Source organism: Puma concolor, chromosome C2 (genome assembly GCF_028749965.1).
Source record: "Puma concolor isolate L17-30 chromosome C2, mPumCon1.1.hap2, whole genome shotgun sequence".
In the NCBI taxonomy this organism is placed as follows: Eukaryota; Metazoa; Chordata; class Mammalia; order Carnivora; family Felidae; genus Puma; species Puma concolor.
The window spans coordinates 68,720,581-68,744,082 of NC_141675.1; the positions used below are offsets into that span (position 1 = coordinate 68,720,581).

General features: G+C 36.0%; 1 protein-coding gene across 8 annotated transcripts in view; it reads left to right on the plus strand.

Annotated features, from left to right (window-relative positions):
* Positions 1–23,502, plus strand: part of NAALADL2 (N-acetylated alpha-linked acidic dipeptidase like 2) — a 1,363,282-nt gene that overhangs the window by 1,297,503 nt on the left and 42,277 nt on the right. For all 8 annotated transcript variants that reach the window (XM_086674748.1, XM_086674747.1, XM_086674749.1 and 5 more), the window contains one exon: positions 11,107–11,305. In XM_086674748.1, coding sequence (XP_086530874.1) covers positions 11,107–11,305 — 199 coding nt within the window. The remainder of the gene's footprint in view (positions 1–11,106; positions 11,306–23,502) is intronic.

The following is a 23,502-nucleotide window of genomic DNA, read 5'->3' on the forward strand; positions in this document are numbered from 1 at the left end:
AGAATCAGACGCTTAACTAACTGAGCCATCCAGGTGTCCCAAGAAATAATATATTTTTAATGAGATAAGTCAGTACAATTATTCAGCCTTCAGTTGGTGATTCAGATATAGAACTGACATAGTTGGATTTAATCAGGCTAGAGCTCTAATGAGAGAGGGACAATGACCTAGATAAGTTAAAACTGAGAGTATGTGCACAGGAGCACTCGTGAGGGTGGATCAAAGTATCTAAACTGGGTATGGAAAAAAAATGAAAGAAAGGAGGGGGAACAAAATGGAAGGAGGATCAATAAATACTACTTCATGGTGAGATCAAAGAATTGAGTGAGCTAAAAAGACTCATTTGCTGCTGGCCAGCAAATGGGATTATTAAAAATGTGATCATACATAGAGTTCAGATATTGGTAAGGACAGCGTTCAGGAGAGGACATGACCATGGAAGTGGGATAAGCAATCACCAGAAGAAAAGAGGCTAAGGAAAGGAGAGTCTAGAGTATGTGGGTATTGAAATTGCCAAGAATTCAGATCGAAGTATTCTTGTAAGAGGAAGTGACTAAACCAGGAGCCAAAATCTTCAAAGAATGAGCAGTGATACCTCCTAGTGTTTTTCTAGGGCTAGTGGTACAAAGCGTAAGAGAGAAGGAACCACACCTAGGAGGGCTGGGGCCGAAGCAGTATCATTATGGAAGAGCCAGGTTTTAGGTTAAAGGAAGAGGGTACAGAAAATATTCTGAAAATAGGCCAGGTTAATAATCCTTTCTTTAATAGTTATATCTGAAGCATGTCAGTACAACGGGGTTGGGGGGAAGCTACAGTCGTTCTACAAAGATTTCCACTGCAGCCTGATGCTACCAAGTCTAGATGAACAGCTCCCAAAATCAAGTTGCTCAGTCAGATGAGCCAGGAGTATTTTGGCTTCTTGCTGGTATATTGGTCTGCTTCTGCTAGAGGTAAAGAACTTTTTCTTTGGTTATTGGTTTTTTTTGAGTTTTGTTTCTTTTGATGTGAAACTCCTTGGGTTTCCTTGCTACTTTCACTCAGAAAAATGTGGGCCAGACTTAAGATATACCCATAGTAAAAACACAAAACAAAACAAAACGAAATGTGTCAAGAACATAGATATATAGGAATAAAATTCTTTTGTTATGACCTGAGTATAAATATTTGATCAAAGTGATGCAATTTGTCACCTTTAAGCTATACATTTTTATCTTTTAGTCATCATGATTCAAAATTATTTGTTCTGTATTAAAGTAAAAGACCATTCGAATGTTTGCTAAATTGTGGGCAATTTGATGTAACCGTTCTATTTTAACTACTTTAGTTATAACCTTATTTGTAAAATAGAGTAATGTGCTACACGTTAAATGACATCTAATTTTACTGCTTAGTACAAACTTTAATTGTTTATATATATTTTTATTTTGTTATGACAACTAGCAGTGATTAGTCTTAAGTTCTCAATCACAGTTATTACAAAAAAGTGACCTTCAAGGCTAAACTATAAAATTTTGTTTCTCCCTACTGCAAAAAGTTTACGTATAAAGGTCTCTGAAACCCAATTGCATTTTCAACGGTGTAATTTTACCCCTTGACAACCAGCCATCTTGTTTATTTATTACTCTAGTTTACAGTAGCAGCAGACCATTCTCTACTGTTCTCACAACCACCAGAAAGAAGGATAATTTACCAGTGAATAATTTGTTTGAGTTGATTTATTGGATGGTCTTGAAAGCTCATTTTGACTGAGTGACCTTGGCTCTTAATATTTGGTCAATGCCAAACACATAATAGTTAGAGAATGAATATTTATATGTGGTTACATAGAGATGTAGTGTAAATAGTGACTGATAAGATTACTGATATGCTTCAGCTGTACTTGTGGCAAATAAAAGTATGTCCAAAAAAATTGCACACATAAGACACTGGTACTAGTTTGCAGGGGGCAAAGGCAGGTGTCAAGAATAAATGAGTACAACCATACCCTTGAACCTAGAAGCAGACTAAGGAGTATGCACTTAATAACCTTACTAAATTTACTCTTTCTCACTCTCTCTACTTTTTAATGTTTTAAACACCACCTCAAAATAACAATGGCTATGTAATTCTGATGATTTCTGTTAATATCTGCTATTTTTCTTTGTTGGAATTCTGGATGTTAATTATTATCGCAAAAACTACAAATGGCAAAACAAAGTAAAAGTCATTTCCATTTGATCTGGCTATGTACACATTTATTTAGTGAAAGCCAGACTCAGCAGGAAACAATTTCGATCTGTGTGGCTTGTTGCCACTTCCTGATTGTCTCACTAAAGGTAAAATGGTTGTTGGCAGAATTTCCTCCTGTTCCTTGAGAAACTGACAATGGTAACTTAGCTGACTTTTTAATTTTTTTATTAGCTCTGATAATTCATTAGCAGCAATCACTTCATTGTGGAAGGAGGGTTAGTATTTCAAGGTGATGATGTGACCGAGGCAAGCACAGACTGTTCCGCTATATCTGTAGTTTCATTATATTCAGTTGTCATTTTGGTTCTTTTCTACAGTCACAAGTAATTGAGATCCATCTGATGTCGTTTCTTCTTTCTGAGTAATTTATGATGAATGTCCCAAAAGGAAAAAAAAAATAAGTATACGCTTTATAAATTGCATGGGTCACCTGTGTGGCCCAGTTGGTTAAGCGTCCAACTCTTGATTTCAGCTCAGGTCATGATCTCATGGTTTGTGGGTTCAAGCCCTGTGTCAGGCTCTGTGCTGACAGTGGAGAGCCTGCTTGGGCTTCTCTCGTACTTTCTCTTGGCCCCTCCCCTGATCATACTCACTTTCTCTCTCAAAATAAATAAATAAAACTTAAAGAAATAAATAACTTGTGTGATTTTTGGCCTCAGCCTATCGGTCTCCAATTTTGGTTTTAGTTAGCATCAATTCCAGCTTTTGTCCGGCCTATAGATAGTAAAGTGTGGGCATACTAGCAACCTGGCCCTGTGCCCTCCTGAAAAAATTCCAAATCCATCCATCTAAAATCCAAATAATTCCAAGAAAAGATTTAGTTCCCATGGAAATTCTGAATCATGTTAGATATCTAGTGGTTTGACCCAAACTTGCATTTCTGGAACTAACTGTTTTGTGTGACAAGGACTTAAACTCAAAAGCATTCTCTCAGAAATAGCTTACCTTGTTTGCTCAAACTGAGAGAAATTCAGTAAGAGATTGGCCATCCATTGGGTACAATTTCCTAAAACTATGTTTAATATCAATCCCCAGTGTATTTTTGTATGGACTCTGACTATGCAACTATATTAAATATTATATTTCATTTATTGACATTCCAAATCTTGTTCAAACCAGGAGTTCTTAATAGGGTAATCTGCAACAAAATCTGGTTGTCTCTGTATTATCAGTGTTTGTCTCCTTAAACCAGCTTCCCTTTGTCATCATGTCCTTCATTACCCTGAATACTTCATTCAAATTTGGTTTAAAGTTTTCTTTTTAGTACCTATATTAAACATTTTTTATTATGTTTATTTATTTTTGTGAGAGAGACAGAGTGCAAATGGGGGAGGAGCAGACAGAGAGGGAGACACAGAATCCAAAGCAGGGTCCAGGCTCTGAGCTGTCAGCACAGAGCCTGATGAGGGGCTTAAGCCCACAAACCGTGAGATCATGACCTGAGCCGAAGTCAGACACTAAACCGACTGAGCCACCCAGGCTCCCCAATACCTGTTTTATATGTGTTATTACATTGATTGAAATATGGTAATGACTTCCTATCATCTTCCTACTTTCCCATCCTAGTAATAGCTGAATGTATTGTGAATTTTTTTCCTTAAGTATATTTTTAGGACAAAACCCTGTGCCCATGACAGGATAGTACGACAATCCATTTTTCTATGAGTGTTGCCTCTCTGGCAACAATTTTAAAGTAGTTTTTTTAAAGATTTTTTTAAAAGTATTTACTTATTTTGAGAGAGAGAGGAAGAGTGTGTATGTATGCAAGTGGGAGATGGGCAGAGAGAGGGGGAAGGAGAGAATCCCAAGTAGGCTCTGCACTGTAAGTGCAGACAGAGCCTGATGCAGGGCTCAAACTCACAAACTGTGAGATCATGACCTGAGCCAAAATAAACAGTTGAGTGCTCAGCTGACTGAGCCACCCAGGTGCTCCTAAAGACACTTTTAATGTTGGCTTATAATAGAACATAAAGTACCTTTCCCCTCATACTGATTAATTTCATTAAAGTTTTTTTTTTTTTTTTCATTTTCTCGGTTTAGCCAAAACATAATTAAACACACATGTGTAATTAAATGTACAACTCCAACTTTCTGCCTCAGGAGGAGACTGATAAAAAATAAACCACACATGAATTTAATTCCTTCTAGGAAGTCTTTGTTCACTCTTCCAAAGCAACCAATAACCAGATCATGTAGTTGCAAACACAACACAGTGGCAGCATCTATGGCCATGAAAGTAGCTCCTGGTTCAATCTTGGCACCAGGCTGACATATGCTGTTGGGACAACTCATTCCACGCAATATGTTCCAAGTCTTGATAGATTTGCATCTGTTTTTGGCTATCTGGATCACTGGGTAATATTTAGAATATAAGAAAATCTTCAGAATGTGTTGCCAGTGTTTTCAAAGCGGTCAATCTGATTCTTGTAAGCATGCCACTTCGGCACTTTTGCAAAAAAAAAAAAAAAAAGATTTCTATTGTATTTAGTTTAGACATAACTAGCCACTGCCTCCTGGCATATTGCATTTTTAAATAATATCCATTTATCAGTGCATTGTAAAATCAGTGTTAGACTATTTATCAACAGTGCACTAGCTCCTACACTTCATTCTCTACCTGTTTGTTTTTTTGTTTTGTTTTGTTTTTGTTTTTGTTTAACTTCTTTAAATAACCAGCTGAGATGATTCACTGTGATTCATACTAAAGAAACCAGCATGAAGAATAGAAAATGTAGGATAATAAAGGACTGTTGTTTCCTCTGGCTGAAATCGTATTGGTAATTTCTTTTGTTCTCTTTAGTGATGCCACAAGATATTTTTAAGATGACATTAAGTAACATACATTTTTCCCCCCAAATAATCTTCTTCTTTTAGCCACTGTGTTATGTGGAACATAAATCATACTTTTCCTTGTCACTATAAATCAGTGAAGTCTAAGCCATGATTGTGCAGTTATTAGCACCTTTAAAACTGTCATAAGCTCATCCATAGAAGAATAGGTTCTGTGAAATACATAGTAAAAAGCTATGTTTGTTTGATATAAAAATGTAGTTTTAGAGTATGACCAGTACATTTCACTCTTTTTGAAGATGAAACTGTGTGAGTCTTTAAAAATACAGTCACAAAATACAACCAAAAGATAGAAAAATGGAAATAAAAATTTAAAACTTTTTTGGAGTATAAAACTCTGAATAGAGGCCACAATAGTAAGTAGTAAAATCATTCTTTAAAATAAGACAGCTATATATTTGTGCAGGAGGTTGTAGAACAGACTTAACACATCTGAGTTTATGCCAAGATGAAACTCATCAAGATATGAAGTGGGAGAAGAGGTAGTTAGTGCATTTTCCAGGCTCTGGCAGGTGAGAACATACAGATTCAGTGGGGCAACCCAGAAGTCTAAGAGACCTTATGGAAAAGACGTGTATGAAGTGCCTGTAAGCTTCTGATCTGTTAGAAGGTGTTTTAGCATCCTGTACCAACGGTCCTCAGGAGGAACAAGTTTTCTGAGGACACCGTGGCACTTGAGAGGTCACGCCACAAAGCCCCAGGTAATGTGCTAAGTGTCTTATGTCCATTGTGACATTTAACCTTACTCTAGCCACATGAGCTGAACTGGATATTGTTAAGAGCAATTTAGAGATTAAGAAACTGTGTGGAGGGCAAGGGGTGGAGGGGTTGTGTCTTACTTAGGTGTGTACCTTTAAGTGGTTGGTTTAGGGCTTGAATATGGCTCTGTCAGATTCCAAAGCCCCTGCCCTTTTCACTATACCACACTGCTTCCCAGATGGCTTGAAGGGGAGAATGCTGCAATGTGATGATTGGCTAAAAGGCAGGAGTAGGAATATGTTTCCTTCAGTGTGTTCTAGAGCCTGTCCTGAACTGGCCTCTGTAGATCTCAATAATGTCTCAGTATCCACTGACTTGTACTTCCTCCTTCCTTCCCTCTCTCCCTCCCACCTTCTTCTCTCCTCTCCAATTAATATCACTACTGCTTATAATATCCAGCTCTGTTCTTTGTATAGCAAGATGGAAAAATGAAAGGGTTAAAGTTAGAGATAGATTCATCTTCCAGAAGGCTGAGGACTGGGGGAATAGGAAGGGATTAATTAGTAGCAATTAATATTTTTGTTTACGGATGGAACACCCTCAACAGCTTTAATATAGGGAGAGTCCCAGAACTTCCAAGAGTTCCATTTTAGATGACCTTGATTTCTGGGCAATTTCTGTCTCTCAAGTTTCACTTCTTTCCTGGATTTACTTAGAATATTTTTGTATACAATAAGCTCTTCAGTTATCCTCATGAGGATTTATTTTATTTGATCCTTATTTATTCTTCATTTGTGGATTATTTCTAACTAGGTTAGGAATCTATTAAGGTTAGTGATTTAACCTTATGTCTTTCCCTTTCTCCCAGTACTTATAGGACAGAACACAAAATAGGACTCAGTAAGTTATTTACTGAAAATACATTTGTATTTTACTTTGAGACAGAGGAAAAATGCATTGTTTCTGTTTGAAATTTAGAAGTGCATTTCAATTGTTTCTTGAATAATATCAAGATAATTTCACTAAGCAGTCTCCATTATTTTGTATTATATTAAGGTTGATTTTCAATATTCATCACAAATTGATATGTTCTACTATGCTATAAAAAACTTAATGGTTGGCTTTTCAACAGAAGCAAATATGTAAAAGGATCATTTTGAAGGTTGGCTGTTTAGTTCCTTTACCCTTTTTTTTAATGTTTTTATGTATTTTTGAGAGAGAGAGAGAGCATGAGCAGGAGTGGGGGAGAGACAGAGAGTGGGTAACAGAAGACCAAAGTGGGCTCTGTGCTGACAGCAAGGAGCCCCACGCAGGGCTCCAACTCACAAACAGTGAGATCATGACCTGAGTCAAAGTCTGATGCTTAACGGACTGAGCCACCCAGGCGCCTGGATTCCTTTATCCTTTACATTATCTCTTTTCCTGTTATTCAGAAGTTTGAGATCCAGCCCATGGAAAGAAAAAAAAATGGCTCCAGATTAATAGGCACCACAAAATAACATTGCAAATCTTTATAGATGTGTATGCAAGGAGGAGTGTTATACAGTGTGGAGAAAATTTGAGTAAGTGAAAAGTAGCATCTCTGAGAATAAAATCATTAGTTATGGTATTTTGGGGCATGTCTTTAAAAAATGCATTGGTAGTAATTTATACTTAAGATTGTGTACTCTGATAATAGTAACTTCCATTTATATAGTTATTTATATGCTTGGAGAGTGAAATGACCATTTCTGCATTTTCCCCCAAGGAAGCTAAAAGACAGTAATATTAAGTAATCTATTCAAACTTACATTGATAGTAATTAAGTAGATGAGGCTCTTACCTGGTTTTTGATACCAAGACCTTGGTCTTGAGACTCCATGCGCATAAAGCTTCAAGATAATTGTATTAACTTTCTCTAAGAGAAATCTCTAACTCCCAGTTCATTTTCTTTGGTCAAATGGACTTACTACTTATTAAACCTGAACTGTGAAGAGCTTCAATTAGTCCTCTCTTCTCTGACATTCACTGTGCCTTAAATGAAGTTTTATACATATATTCTTAGTTTTTATGGGTTATTGGCAGGCCATATTTTAATTCAATTTGGTTTAATTTAACTTATCATTACCCTGAAGTAGTTTCTTTTCTTTTCCTTTGCAACTCTTATTGATTTTTAGCAACATTAGTTGATGCTCATTATATGCAAAACATTTCCCTAAGTGACTTTTTAGGCATTATTCAGGAAATATCTCTAAACATTATCTTATAATTCAAAATTCTCTCAACAAAATTTTTAATAAATGACTACCATATCTCAGGTATTGTGCTAGCATCTGGAGATACAAAGAGATAAAACATCGTGCGGGGTTCTTTCCAGTCAAAGAAAGGAGAGAGACAAGGCAGATAAGGATAAAAATATTACAGATATTATGGTGCTGTGATCAGTAGATAATTCATGCTATGCCAGACATAGTTTTTGTCTGAGTAAATGGTAGTGAACAAAACTATTAGACCATAATCTCTTCCTTCACAGAGCTGACATTCTAACAGGAATATGTGGGGTCACAGCTGACTTCGATTTGGTGGTATTACTTTCTTATTTAAATAGACAAGTTCTAATTGGCATTAAAATGGCTATTAAGAATCAGTTATGTATACAAATGATTGAGTGAACATTGAAAATAAAGCCTCTTTTCAATTTTTAACCTTATACCCTTGAAGTGATGTATAGGGTGTGGTGTAGATGGCAGGTTTCCACTATCAGGGTTCTTTCTGGAACAAGAAAGTTCTTAAAGCTGTCAGTTCTCTACATCCTCACCACTAAGAAAGATAAATTCATTTAAAGCTAAATAAGGTAGAATGGTACAATTTGTCTCCCTTGATTCAGTAGTAATGTCTTCAATTCTGTAGTGTATGTTAGATCAGAACAGATTTTTCTTTCTTAAATGGAAGGACTCTCAAGGATGTTGAACTTGTTTTTTCTGTTGTTCAGTCTTTCAATTCCAATGTAATCTAAATGTGCTTTTTTCGTCTTATTTTTTTTCCCTGTACAAAGATATTTCCTGTAAGTTCACCATACATTAACTTCAGTAAACCATCATATTTTAGGATAAATAGTATCTTTATAAAATGGCATTATTTTTATAATTGTGATTTAGGGTGCTAAATGTCCTCACTGAGCAAAACTTTCTCCTCTCAACCTCAAGTTTTCTTGTGATATCAAATAAGGTAATTAATGAGTATATAATGTACTTTGAAAACATCCAAATGCCAAAACCTGTGAACTCCTACAAATGAGTTTATTCATGTTGTTAATTTCAGTGAACAGAAAGTTTATAAATGTGGCTATACTTTATAGCTCTCATGAAAACAACTTATCTCTACAGAATTTTCTTTTGCTACTGGATTTTTTTTCCAAAAGTACGTTATTTAATCTCCTTTATTTATTTAGTAAATAATTGCTGAGTGTAAGAACCATGCTCTCCTCTAAAGAAATTAGCATATGAAATAGTCCCCATCAAATGAAGGTGAAAGACAACAAAGATCACTGTATTGGGTTGGTAATTCTATGACAGACATATTTTATATATCAAGCTATAATTCTAACCTAGTTTTTCTTTTCTTACCACATCACCTCTCTACAGTACTTCTTAAACTTTAAAATGTGTGTAATAATCTGGGTAGCATGGAGATTCCTGGCTCTACTCCTAGAGAGATTTAGCAGGTGTAGGAATCTTCATTTTCATGAAGACCAGGTGTTTGGGGAGCTGGTAACACTTGAACTTCACTTGGAAAGAGTCCCTTTGTGATCTTTCCCTTTTGCCTGAAATTTTCCCAAGTGAAAGTCCCATATGGCCTCTTCATCTCTCCATCTGCTTACCTCAATGCCATGCTCTCAAGACAGCCAGTTTCAATTTATCAGGTCCATGTTCATTTCATCACCTTGACATGACATAATTCTCTGTATTGAGTTTTTGACCTTGCTGGAGTCTCCTGAGAACTAACACCACCACTAACTGTTGCCTCACCCAGAGACTGACTCAAATGGCGGGGAATATCAGGAAGAAGATGAGAAGAAAATGCACTTCTCATGGTACAATAAAGGAATGCTTTTTAAACAAGATGTTAAGTCACATCAGCTGGGAAATGCTTACCTATAGAAGAATATTTTTTATAACAATTTATAAGTATTAATCATTTAACCTTCATAAAAAAAACCTACGAAGCAGATGTTTATTTTGTTCATTTTATAGATTAGGATGCTGAGGCTCAGTAACTTACCCCAACATCACACAGCTACTAAGTGGTATAGCAGGGATTTGAACTCAGGTAGTCTGGCTCTAGAGTCTGGTGGCCATTATCACTATACAAATTCTGTCTTACTCTTAGTTAAAGGAATGTCCTATGTTTAGTAACACCATTCATATCAAAATGACTTCCAGTAAATTACACAAATAGAAACAAACTACAAAAAACAAAAATCATCCCCCAAGCAAAACAAGACAAATACTACATAGGATAGTATTTTCAAATCAAAGATGTATTTCAACTTCAAATTACAGGAAACTTTTAGAAAAGCAAAAAGAGCCCATAGATGCATAACAATATACAGGAACATATCTCTTGTTCTCAGAAGAGATAACTTTTTTTAAAAATCACTTTTCCCCCAGAAATATAGAATACTACATGAAGAGCATGAATGTTTGAGTCAGAAAGATCAGGCTTCTAATTCTGGCCTGTCATTTACTTGCTTAATGAACTAGGACCATTTGCTTGTCTGAATTAACTCTCAGCTTCCATGAAATAGACATGACAATGCAAACTTTGGTGAATATTAAATGAGAAAAATATGTCAAGTGCTCAATATCATGCCTGGAACATAGTAGCTGTCTCTCAATAACCAATACCTATTCACTAGTATTATTAGTAGTAGTAATTATTATTTTTTTAAGTTCATATATTTATTTTGTGAGAGAGGTGGGGAGGGGCAGAGAGAGAGGGAGAAAATCCCAAGCAGGCTGTGTGCTATCAGCACAGAGTCTGATGTGGGCTCTATCCCACAAACCCGTGAGATCATGACTTGAGCTAAAACCAAGAGTTGGATTCTTAACCAACTGAGCCACCTAGGTGTCCCAATAGTAGTAATTATTATTAGTAATAGTAATGGTAGCAATAAATTTAATACTCTTCATAGAATATAATGTTTAGACAGAATATTTTTGGTGGAATTAATACATTATAAAAATTTAACTGATGTTGAATCTTCCTTTTTGACATCATGATTGCAAAGTGCTTATTTTGCTCCTTTGAGGATGTCTCTTCTGAGATGAACTCATTTATTTTCACCAGGTGATCAACCCTACACTCATCAACTGCTAGCCTTGGCCTCACGCCTGCGGGAGAGTGCTGAACTCTTCCAGTCAGATGAGATGCGTCCTGCTAATGATCCCAAGGAGAGAATTCCAATCCGTGTCCGAATGCTGAATGACATACTCCAAGACATGGAGAAAAGCTTCCTGGTAGAGCAAGTGCCACCAGGTTTTTATAGGTAAGATATGTGTTTATCATCTATATGTTTATGCCCCTCAATTAAATTTTTGTTTAACTTTCAGAACATGTACCTTCTGTGAACTGACACTATTTTTTAATGTAGTTATTATATGTAGTTATATGAGTAATTATCATATGTGCAATTTCAGGACCATTCTCCCCCAAATAACGTTTCGACTGTATGAGCATAGAATAAAGGAGATTGGTTCAGCAGCATCACATAGAAAATGACTAAGAATTTTTTTGACATTAAGCTCAGTATGAGTCAGATATGATATGGCTATTATAAAACCAAATGGAATTATAGGTTGTGTTGGGAAAAATAAATGTTTTGAATGAATCAGAAGATAAGCCTATAGTATTCTTCCTAGTAAGACCATATCTTGAGTATTGTGTTTAATTTTAGAAGCTACCTGTTAAGAGAAAGATATATAAGTTTAATATTCAGGGAAGAGTGGGATTCAGAGGGATCTTGAAACAGCCAGGGGACCAGAGATATTGGTTAGAGGTCACAATAGAATGATTCCTAGAAACATTTTAACAATTTTAGTGAATATTTTAATAAACAAATTTTGATATGGAAGGGTGATTCAATTTTGGCTTTTAGAGGGAAAATGGAGTTTAAAAAATTATAACATGTTTCACATATTATTATTTATTTAAAGTTGAGAGAGAGAGAGAGAATGAGCAGGGGAAGGGCAGCAAGAGGGAGAAAGACAGAATCCCAAGCAGGGTCTGCACTATGAGTGCAGAGCCTGACCTGGAACTCAAACCCACAAACTGTGAGATCATGACCTAAGCCAAAATCAAGAAGTCAGATGCTTAACTGAGCCACCCAGGCACCCCTACACACTTAATTAAGTTTTTGACTTTTCTACAAGACATAAAATATAAATACACACACCTTTCTGTGTAATAGATGCATATATGATGTGTGTATGTCTATAACAATTTAATATGTGTGTGTGTGTGTGTGTGTGTGTGTGTGTGTGTATTTATGTGAGTATGTGAGAAAAGGCAAGAAACAAAGAAGTGTTGGAGGAATAGTGAGGCAGAAAAAATATTTGGCCCAGAACACTCATTAATAAAAGACTTCAAATTTACACTTTTGCACTATATCAATTTATGTTTGTGTGTGTGTGTTTGTATATGTATATAACTATACACACACACACATTATACACACACACACACACACACACACATATATATATATATATATATAATATACAAATAAATATAAATTAAAAATACCCTGGACTGTACATATTCTACATGACCAAAGGACATAACTAAGACTAGAGAACTGAAACATAGGAGTACAAATCTTAATTACATATAAGAAAGAAATTTCTGAAAAGTAGTGTTCTTAAAACACTAAATGTGATGCTTTTATAGGGTAGTGAAATCCCTATCACTGCAGGTATTAAAGCATAGGCTAGGTAACTTTAAGAGCCTGAGTATTTCGACTATACAAGATTTAAGGTGCCCTTTACTACCAAAATTCTGTGATCTGACAAACACTTGATCTCTCTGCATCTCAATTTCTACATCTATAAAATGAGATAGTGGAATGAGACCTGTTTAAAATAAGAAACCTTTCCTACTTCTGATATTTGGTGATTTCCCTTCATGATTTTAAACTTAAATTCTCATTTAAAATCCTTATATCATTTCTGCTAACATTATGATTGTGTATTCTAAGACTGTGGACAATGTTAATTTATTACAATGGATATTTGTAAGCACCAGAGACATAGCAGTTGCCTGAAGTTAATAACACTGGCTCTGATGAGGTTACATTCCCGAGGTAGGGATGGGGAAACAGAATGAACAAGGTAACTAAATAAAATATAGCTTATGGTAGATATAATAACTGCTAAAGAAACAATTAAACCACATTATTAAATTCAGCATTATTAAAAAGTCTTAATCAGAATAGGCACATTGTATTTTTAGAATATACAAATTTCCCTCAGTTTAAATTTATGAAAAATTCAGAAATTAATAAAAATCCTACATTAAGAATATAGTTTTATATATTATGATATAGTAGACTCTTTCACTATTTGCCTTTCTTGGCACTTGCACTCAATATAGAAGACCCCTATGGTCTGGGATATCTGTCCAGAGAACTTTGTATTACCCCTTAAATAATAAAAATGATTAAGAAAGTGATTAAGATAGTGATATTATAGCATACCTGTATCCCAGTGTGCAAGCCTCAAAATGTTGATTATGTTCATGTGCTAACTCATGTAAGAAACTTTAGACTTGAAAGCTTGTGGTTCAGTATTTTGGCATTATTTTAAACTATTACTGCAATTATTAAAGAAATACATGTATGCCATAATTCCCTTTGGCTCCATTGATCCATTAATAAGCCAACAACAAACGGATTACAATAGATAGATGCAAATAGATATCCTTGATTTGAGTTATCTGACTTACCTTTATCCAAAGATGTCATGCATTTTTACTTCATTTCTGAAATATATAACATCATCCTACTTCATGTTTTCTCTTGGTAGAGAATTCATATTTCTAAATATTCTTGAAGGAAAAATTTTAAAATTACAACAAAATTTCTACTCTCAATCCTTGTAAGCTGTTCCTTTATGGGCAAGAAAATGTTCAAAGTAAAAAAATCAGTGTGATAACATCATATGCAGTTTAAGAAAATGGAAAAATTGATTAAAATGATAGCCATATGGAGTAAAGATAAAATTGTTAATTACATTGTATAAAAGAACATTTGGTGAGCAGGGTTCATTTTGTCTAATGTTAAATAACCTTTAGAGATATTATTCACAGAAGAATCTCACTCTTAAACCTGATGGTGTTATGACAATCTCATCAAATATATAAGGAGGAAGTCAAAAGTAATTTGCTTTTTAAGAAAGTTGTTGACAGAAGTTCATTGTATAAAGCTAAATATTTCATTTGGAATTTGGATCATGTCCCAAAGGATACTGCCTCCACCAAAATATCGCTAAACACTGAAACGTTATTTTTGGAATATGTGAAGCAATTTTCTCCACAGTTTGGTATCAAAAGATTCAGAGATTTTGAAATCCTACAATGTTGCATGTAAAACTTGTTGTTTTTCTCATAAATAAACGCTCATTGAACATTTCTCTATGCAAGCATACTGCTAGAAGCTGGCAATGTAAGATCCTTACCTTTAAGGAGTTTGAGTCAAGAGGTAAACTATCTACATCATAAATCAAAAAAATTGGAGCCTACTTATGCAAATTTCCCAATGAATACTACAGGCAAGAAGTGCTGTTAGGGTTCAGTGAAGAGAGAAATTATCTTGTGGTGGACAAGAAAGACTTTTTAGGGGAAGATGGAAATTTATCTGGGCTTTAAGGGAATTGTAGGATGCCCATTAAATTAGGGAGGGCTATAGACTGAATGTTTTTGTTCCCCCAAAATTTATATGTTGAAGCCTGATCCTCAGTGGGATGATATTCAGTGGTGGGACCTTTGGGAGGTGACTAAGTCATGAGGGATTAGTGCCCTTATAAAAGACTCCACAGAGCTCCCTTGCCATTTTCTGCCTTGTGAGGACAGAATATCTGTGGACCTGGAAGTGGACCCTCACCAGATGCCACAACTGTCGGAACTTTGATCTTATACCTCCCATCCTCCAGAAATGTAAGAAATAATTTTGTGTTGTTTATAAGCCACCTAGTATGTAACATTCTGTTATAGCAGCCCAAACTGACTAAGAAAGGGGGAGTTTCTAGGAGAGGGTGGTGTGAAGAAAGACACAAAGGAGAGGCTGTGCATTGTGTACTGGGGAGTAGAGAACAAGAAGTGGGATCGTTTCAATGGCTATTAGGATCATAATTATGGAGAGGTATTAAGGAATCAACTTGTGGAGTACTTTGAATTTTCTGTTGAGAGGTTTGAATTTTATTTTTTACACAAAAAAGGCCATGAAGAAATCTGCATCATTAGGAAGACTTCTCTGGTGCTCCAGATAGGGTGCCCTGGAGTTGGAAGAGAACAGAAACCTTCAGGAAGATTCTGGGTGTAAGAACAGCATGGTGTGATGAGAACCCGATTTGGCATATTGCTATCAGGAATGAAGAGCAAAGGAGTGATTTGGGAGGTGGTGTTAAAGGAAGAATTAATGGGGCACCTGGGTGGCTCAGTGGGTTGAGCGTCTGACTTCGGTTTGGGTCATGATCTCACAGTCCGTGGGTTCAAGCCCCGCGTCAGGCTCTGTGCTGACAGCTCAGAGCCTGGAGCCTGCTTCCAATTCTGTGTCTCCCTCTCTCTCTGACCCTCCCCCGTTCATGCTGTCTCTCTCTGTCTCAAAAATAAACATTAAAAATTTTTTTAATTAAAAAAAAATAAAAATAAAGGAAGAATTAATGAATTTAGGGACTGAGTGGCTTTGAGAATCTTACTTCACATTGTTGTTTAGGATTCCCCTGGGCCTAGCCAGATGAAGCATGAATGAGCGGTGTCCATGTCTCCTCTCCATCCGTGTCTCCAGCCAGTTAGTTCAGACGCTCAGTATCTGAGGTCTTAGGGCAATTATATGATCATTGGTTGATAATCATAATTTCAAAAGCCCCTGCGAGCTCTAAGAATCTGATTCAATGGATAGTCACATTATTAAGCCTCACCTCTGTAATCAAGGCGAATTCTTCTAATGTTGAGGGAGGGAAGCAGGAAACAATACAGTGATAGACTGCGATGGCGTAATGAAAAGCTGCAAAGTGCGCCAGAGGTTTGGAGCTTAGTAGGCAGTGGGGAGCAGATGAAACAATATATATGATCAGGGACCATGTAAGTGAAAGCACATTACAAACCACAAAGCATCTCAAAAATCTACTATCAAAATCCCACAATGTAAAATTTGACTCATTGCCCCTAAATAGGGAAAGCGTTATGCATTTCCTTAAAAATTCTGAATCTTTCATCTCTCCTCTTCCTTTACTATGACTTCCTTTACTGCTCCACTGCTCCTGGGAACTGGCATTGTCTGGAGATGGGAGTTAGTGGCATCTGTTTGGTTGTTGGATTCTTTTTAACTCCCTGTAGTTATTATTCTCCAAAGGCAGAGTAAGTAGTCTGACCCAGTGAAGCAATTCATTCTCTAATACAATGTATCTCCCCACCCCCACCACCCAAAAATGATAGTCCTTTTTAGAACAGTTTTAGATTTAGAGAAAAATTGAGCAGAAAGTACAGTTTTCATACACTTCTCACACACACACGCACACCCACCCACACACACACAGTTCCCTTCTCACCCACAAGGTACAGTTTTCCTTATAATTAATATCTTGCTCTCATGTGGTACGTTTGTTGCATTAGTACTAACTAAAGTTCATAGTCTATGTTAGGGTTTACTCTTTGTATTTTAATTTTTATGGGTTTTGATCAAGTGTATGATGATGTGTTTCCACATTATTGTATCATACAGAATCATTACTACCCTAAAAATACATGTTCTACCTGTTTATCTCTCACTCCCTCCTCCCCGAGCCTCTGGCAACCACTGGTCTTTTTCATGTCTCCACAGTTTTGCCTCTTCCAGAATGTCCTTATTGTTGATCATACAGTATGTAACCTTTTCAGATTAGCTTTTTCACTTAGCAATATGAATTTGAGTCTTTTCCATATTAATTTATTTTTTATCACTGGATAATGTTTCATTGTATGGATATACCACAGTTTGCTTATCTATTCACCTGTTGAAGGTCACTTGGTTTCTTTCAAATTTTGGCAATTATGAATAAAGCTGCTATATGTATTCATGTGCAGATTTTGTGTGAATGTACGCTTTCAACTCATTTTGGTAAATACCAAGGAGCAGAATTGCTAGGTCAAATGGTAAGCTTATGTTTAGCTTTATAACAATTTGCCAAACTGTTTTCCAAAGTGAGTGTACCATTTTGCCTTCCCCTTAGCAAATGAATGTGATTTTGGTTGCTCCACCAGCATTTGTTGTCAGTATTGTGGTTTTTAGCCATTCTAATAGATGAGTATTGGTATCTCATTGTTTTAATTGCAATTTTCTATGGACATATGACCTCGAGCATTTTTTCATATGCTTATTTTCCATCTGTGTATCTTCTTTGGTAAAGTGCCTTATCAAATCTTTTGCCTGCCTTTTAAGTTTTTGTCTTCTTATTGTTGAGTTTTAAGAGTTCTTTTTATATTTTGGATACAAGTCCTTGATCAGATATGTATATTGCAGTATATCCCCCCAGATTGTGGCCTGTCTTCTTATTCTCTCATCAGCCTCTCCTGTGAAGCAGAAGTTTTAATTTTAATGAAATCTAATTTATCAATTTTTCTTTCATGGATTGTGCTTTTGGTGTTGTATCTAAAAATGCATCATCAAACCCAAGATCATTCAGATTTTCTCCTCTGTTGTCTTCTAAGAGTTTCGTAGTTTTATATTTTACAAAAGATCATGATCAATTTTGAGTTAGTTTTTGTGAAGAGTGCAGGGTCTATACCCAGATATGTTATTTTTGCATGTGGAGGTCCAGTAGTTCCAGCACAATTTGTTGAAAAGTCTATCCTTTCTCCATTGAATTGCCTTTCCTCTTTTGCCATACAATATACTTTAATACTGCCTTTTACTATCAGCAGCTCACTTTTCACAGAATAGCTTTCAGAACTAAGAACACCACACAACAATGATATTGTTTGGAATTTATAAAAAATTTAGTATTTATAAAAGTAGGAAGGGCTTTGAATAGGAAAATTTGTTTTAGGAAGTCTCAAGGTCAGTTTCTCAACAAAAATAGAAAACCTCAAAGGACTATTAATACTGGGATAAATTTAGATAAAATACTAGGATTAAATTAGATGAAATGAAAATAAAATGTGAGAAGATAATTTGCAAAATATAGAATGTTATACAAATATTACAACTTTTATAACATTCTGCTGGTTTTACTTCCCATTTTGATAGTGTTCTGGATTCCAAAACGTCTTCCTCCTATCTCTCTTAACCAAAGGATAAGTATTTAAAAATTCAGTAACACATGTTCTCTTTCCTCAAGGACACTACAGTGAAAAGATTTCTTTCATTTTTAATTTTTATTATATAGTCCTTTCCCTTAAACATTTGCTAAAAGCTTGCATATTGAGGGATTGTAAGATCCCGCAGAAAATAAAAATCTTGGGAAGGGATGGAATTAAACATACAGTTTTTGAAAAGAGTGAATATGGTATTTGAATAGTGTTAGCTTCCAAAATAAATGTGGACACACTCTAAATGACAAACCTTTTCCAGTAGGAAAGCCTTCTTTCAAGCCACATTCTTTATGTGTTCAGGAACCACTATTATAGGCATAAGTCTTTTGGGGGCAGATGCTCCCTTTCCAGTATTGAAATTTGAACCATTTTTTTAGATTTGGCACCAGCTATTTCATGCTTGAAATTTAATATCTTATAGAATATGCATTCTTTCTCACTTATTTTAATTTTTTTAATGTTTATTTATTTTTGAGACAGAGACAAACAGAGCACGAGTGGGAGAGGGGCAGAGAGAGAGGGAGAATCGGAAGCAAGCTCCGGGCTCTCAGCTGTCAGCACAGAGCCTGACGCAGGTCTCGAACCCACCAACTGTGAGATCATGACCTGAGCTGAAGTCAGACGCTTAACCAACTGAGCCACCCAGGCACCCCTCTCACTTATTTTAGAAAATCTTCCCCAGATTTTGGCCTTGTCACAAATTTTTGGAATCCTTAAAGGGCATTGGTTCTTAAGGCTGCTATTCTGCCCCTATACCTCGTTTCTTCACTTGCCCCTGTACCAGGCTGAAGAGTCTTCAAAATGGGAAAGCACTAACTAGTGCTGCCTCCTTTATTTTAAGTGACTGTACAAAGCTGCATGGACATAGGAAGTTCTTTGATTTTAAACTTTCAGTGTACCAATAGAAAACCATGGGATGTTAAAATTGCTCTCAGCAAAAATATGATTGGCAAAGGTTTTCTATTAATAGGCAACTGCAATGTATAGATGTGAAATATATTAGCATGACGTCCCATTCATATCCTGGAATAGGTTATCTGGATAAAATCCCGTGTTTAGCCTCTACATATTTAAAGAGTCAGCAGTTAAACAGCAAAAGCTAATAAGGGTTTCCCTCCTTCCCCATTATAAGATATGCATACATACATATAGATGGACAGACATGTGCATTGCTGTACTGTTAACTGTGGTTTTATGGGATTATAGGGTGATTTTTTTTTTTAATTTTTAAAAATGTTTTGGGGCGCCTGGGTGGCTCAGTCGGTTAAGCGTCCGACTTCAGCTCAGGTCACGATCTCGCGGTCCGTGAGTTCGAGCCCCGCGTCGGGCTCTGGGCTGATGGCTCAGAGCCTCGGAGCCTGCTTCCGCTTCTGTGTCTCCCTCTCTCTCTGCCCCTCCCCCGTTCATGCTCTGTCTCTCTCTGTCTCAAAAATAAATAAAAACTTTTTTTTTAATTTTTTTTCAACTTTTTTTATTTATTTTTGGGACAGAGAGAGACAGAGCATGAACGGGGGAGGGGCAGAGAGAGAGGGAGACACAGAAGCGGAAGCAGGCTCCGAGGCTCTGAGCCATCAGCCCAGAGCCCGACGCGGGGCTCGAACTCACGGACCGCGAGATCGTGACCTGAGCTGAAGTCGGACGCTTAACCGACTGAGCCACCCAGGCGCCCCCACCCATTGCATCTGTATTGCAGTGGTTTTGATTTGAGGGTGTGGGGAACTGAGAAAGAAACAAGCATGAGCCAATGTTTAATGCTGGCTGCTTTGCAGAAACGGAGCTCTAGGAAAGTGAACATCCTCAAGCACCATCATTCAAAATAAATTAAAGGCTAATTATTATACTTAAAACTACTGGTTATACTGTAATATTGTCTCATTGTTCTTTCTAAATGTGTGGTATTTCAGCTATATCATGGTTAAGTAGCCTGTTGGGTGCTATGTAAGCACCTACATTTATAATATTATTTCTTTGGGAAGATACACATTAGTTCCAAACAATGGCCTTAATCAGGAGTTTGGCGAACACTACCTATTTGTAAGCTGAGAGATAGTGTGTGTATGTGCTTGTACATGTGTGTGGCTTTGTGTCCTTATTTAAAACTTTTTTAAAATTTTCTTTAATGTGTATTTATTTTTGAGAGAGACACAGAGTGTGAGTGGGGGAGGGGGAGAGAGAGAGAGAGGGAGACACAGAATCCAAAGCAGGCTCCAGGCTCTGAGCTGTCAGCACAGAGCCCAACACAGGGTTGGAACCCACAAACCATGAGATCACAGCCTGAGCCGAAGTCTGAGGCTTAACCGACTAAGCCATCCAGGTGCCCCTGGCTTTGTGTCTTTATAAAACCTGTAGGAGCAGGTACATAAAAAAGGAATTCCTTTTCAAGATAGTTGGAATGGCCTGGAAGAAGTTCAGAGGACAATTTCAAGCTAATCTAAGCCAAGACAATTTTTTGTTAGCATCCTTGAAAGCAGGAAAATAGCAATGTAAATGTCAGGATGCTTCTGCCTTGAGCCGAGGACAAACAAAGCAAGCAATCCATTAAAAGTACTTTTCAAACACATAAGCTCCCACAACTTTGCTTTTGAAAGATGTTAGAACTAGTTTACACTTAGGCAAGCAATGATATTAGACAGAACTATTAAAAAACACACACTTCCCAGATACCCTATGATCAGGTTTCCAGCTATGTATTCTGGACATGCATTTGATTTTAAGAATTTTAAGAGATTGAAGTCCAACCCTCCCCCTGCCCCCCAACACATTTCATAATAAAGTGATTTCATTATACAGTTTTCATGGTGTTTTAATTAGAGTTAGCTATATATGTACTAATAGAACCTCATGTTCAGTGTTTGATTGGGATAATAACTACTTTGTTAGGGTTGTACTATTTCTTTTAGCAAGGTGTGGGTGGTCTGAATGGAGCTAAAATCCTACCGTTGTTTCTCTTGTCATTAATTCTATCATCAATGCCTCTGATTTCTTTAGACTATGAAAAAATAACTAGTGATTAAGAATTACCATAATGCTTTTAAAATATTTTTAATAGCAGCCACTTGCACAAAAGAATCTATGTCTGAATAAAGAGTTTTATAATTCACACAATGTAAAATTTCCAAAAGAGGATTGAAGAATTGGCTGATGTACAAAATCTTTATAATGCTGATCATTATATACATTCCTTATTACTCTTTTATGAATAAACATATACATTAGCTTTATAATTATGTCCCCCTTTCATATTTTAAAGTTTCTCCTTCTAAAAGGAACAAAAAAGTTTCCAAATTAAAGAGAAAATTAATATACTCCAATCCAAGCCTTTTTTTTAATAGTTCATTTTGTTAATATTGAAACAAAGAACATATCCCACTTTGACAGATAATGTTCACTGCAATTTAATTAGACATTGAAACACTTGTTTAAAATTTTTCAATTGACAACATTCACTTTATCAGGCTAATTGGTCTGAAACTCAATCTGCTAGGATCAAAATAGAAATTCATGTGTGCACATTTTATAAAAATGTTTCTCAGGTTTGAGGTTTCTTTCTATGTAAGGGGAGAAAAAATTACTGATGTCCTATTTGCAAAACAAGACACATCGCCAATCTGAGAGTGAGTGGTGGTTTTATAATGTATTTAATAATGTTATGAATAAGAATAATAACAATATTCCTCATAGAGGAAGATTTACTTTGTTTTTTTTAATATTTTTAAAATGTTTATTTATTTTTGAGAGAGACAGAGACAGAATGTGAGTGGGGGAGGGGCAGAGAGAGAGAGGAAGACACAGAATCTGAAGCAGGCTCCAGGCTCCAAGCTGTCAGCACAGAGCCCGATGCAGGGCTCGAACTCACAAGCTGTGAGATCGTGACCCAAGCTGAAGTCAGTCGCTAAGCCAACTGAGCCACACAGGTGCCACCAAGAAAGGTTTACTTTGTACCAGCACTACGCTGTACATTTTCATGTACTATCTATAACACTTCTAACAATATTGCAATATTGTTAGATATTGCCAATATCTATTATCCCTTGTATGCAAGTAAGAGAACTGAAATTTAGGAAAAGTTAATATGTAGCAGAAATGGGAATTGAAATGGAATTTGAATCGTTTCTTTAAAACCAACATTCTTTCTACTAGATATTGCTGCATATGTTGATCCAAATTATTCCTAATTTGCACAGAACCAATAAATTTGTTTATATTTTGATGCAAATATAGCCAGAAATTAAAAGACTCAGTTTTCATAAAGACTTGTTAAGTTTCATTTATTGTACATTTACAGTTATATCTCCTAGCCCTAGTGGTCACAAAACTACATGTGTGAGGCACCAAGTCTATCCCTACTTCTGAAAAAAAAAAAAAAAAAAGATATACCCTATTGTCTGAATCAATAACATTACCTTGTCCCAAAATATTGCCTACCCTTTCCTGTTTCCATAAATCTTGAGTGCAGTTAAAAGGAGAGGGACAATTGTCCACTAAATCTCATATATCATGGTGAGAAATGTTTTTATATACCTAACAGTACCATATAGAGAAGGAATCACTAGACTGGGAATTTAGGGATGTAGGCTTAAGACCTAAAAGCGTCACTGATCGGTTAATCCTAAAGTCACTGATCTTCCATGAGAGTCGTTCTTTTAATCAGGTAAGTCAGAGAAGATAAACAGGAGATCTGTAAGGGAATGAAAATACCAGTTGAGTAAGTATTTATAAACTAATATGAATCAACTTCTGATTTTCTTTAAAAATAATTATTGAAATAATTATTTCAATGAGGGAAGAAAAATAGTAAAACTTAGGTTCTCTGTGAGACCATGTTAAATACTTTAGCACTTGTTCCTCTCTCCTTTTATCACTATATGTTTTATCTTTATTTTAGCTATCAGTGTGACACATTTTAGTGTTTCCGTGTCTCTAAATATCTTGTTGACTTAAATATGATCCAAAGAGAAGTAAGAGAAAGGATCATGCTCAGTATTTTCCTTGTACCCACTAAAGCATGTAATATTTTATTTTGCTACATAATGAAACTAAAGTACTTGATTGTGTTATAGACTATATGTTTAGTAGAGCAAATGCCAGAAATCATTGTATTTGCCAATATCTAGATTATTAGTAGCAATAACTTATTCTTAGAAAAATAGATCTTTATACCACACACACACACACACACAC